Raw genomic sequence first — 1,280 nt, forward strand, 5'->3', positions numbered from 1 at the left:
ATCGAAGTGGGGGTGGTCGGAAGCAGCATGCGGGGAACGCCCGATACCGTGGGATACGAAGTCGCAACGGCGAAGGAAGTCGCAAGTGGGGATGTGGATGCCCCACACGAAATTGAGGCCGATGACGACGGCGCCGCTGTTTTTGGCGGCACTGTATCGGGCGTCCGGCAAGACGACGCTGATGTAGGCGAAACCCCCAGCAACCCAGCAGAACATGAATAACGGACGGAATTAGCACCGCTCAACCACGATGGCGAGGGCATGATGGAGGATTTTTCCATGAGCGACGCTGACACTGCGAGTGCGATCGGCGCGGCTGAGGAAGGTTCTTTCCTCGGGCTGCCTGAGATGGACTTGCGCGACATCTTCGGGATGGAAGCTTGCGCGTCTACGTTTGTGTCAGTTGGTGACAGCGAGCTGGATACACTGGAAGGACAGTCAAGCGATACCATTCCTGGTCAGAACAGGTTGGAGGTGGAGTTATCGGGCGAAGCGCGGAAGGAGGGTACGGCGGCAGCCGAAATGGCAGCTTTAAGCTACCAGCCGAAAGTTCCACAGACGCGAACAATTGCTGCCGCACGTGCCTACCGACCTGACAGGAGTTCCTTCAAGATCCACCGGTTCTTTTGCCGGGTTTCTCAGCGAATCCGGCTTGCAAGATATGGAGGGGAACTGAACACGGGACATGTCTGATAAATAAGGCGAGGTGTCAAAGCTGTTTAAGGAGATTCTGGCGCGACGGCGTCATGCAGAGGTTACAGGAGTCCGCGAAAAGGCCTTCACCTTCTTCAACTCTCTGATCTCTTTCCGCACAGACACATAAGCCGTTTTTGATGCTTACACAGTGTGTATCAAACCCTGGCTTGCAGACATACATGCCAAACACAATACACGTCATTCGACGACCGACCCACACACTTGGGCACGCTCTCCATCTCCAATAATAGAGGTTGGGTAATCCGAGGTTAGGTAATCCAGGACTGGCTTTCCAATCTACTTAGAATCCCTGCTGGTGATGACACCAAAGCCAATGTTTGCTCCAAACCATGGATGGAGCACCCCTGTCAACTTAAGGTTTTTCTGGGCTAAGTACTCCCGTACTAAGCCAGACTGTGTTGGTGCCAAGATATCAAACGTCCGTGCGGAAAGAGAGAAGTGTATTGAATATGAGATGAATCCCTTTTCGCTGACCCCTGTAAAGCGTAGGGCCGCTATGTACGTAGGGTGGCTTATGCGATTCTTAGTTCACTGAGACTCACTCACCTGTTGGAAAGAAAATT

General features: G+C 53.1%; 1 protein-coding gene across 1 annotated transcript; it reads left to right on the plus strand.

Annotated features, from left to right (window-relative positions):
* Positions 1 to 261: 261 nt before the first annotated feature.
* Positions 262 to 693, plus strand: CTAM01_17344 (uncharacterized protein; the record flags this gene model as incomplete). Its single annotated transcript, XM_060533329.1, has 1 exon — positions 262 to 693. The coding sequence occupies one exon, from the start codon at positions 262 to 264 to the stop codon at positions 691 to 693; it is 432 nt and encodes a 143-aa protein (XP_060372093.1).
* Positions 694 to 1,280: the final 587 nt, after the last annotated feature.

Source organism: Colletotrichum tamarilloi (genome assembly GCF_030869305.1).
Source record: "Colletotrichum tamarilloi strain Tom-12 chromosome Unknown Scaffold_526.1, whole genome shotgun sequence".
NCBI lineage: Eukaryota > Fungi > Ascomycota > Sordariomycetes > Glomerellales > Glomerellaceae > Colletotrichum > Colletotrichum tamarilloi.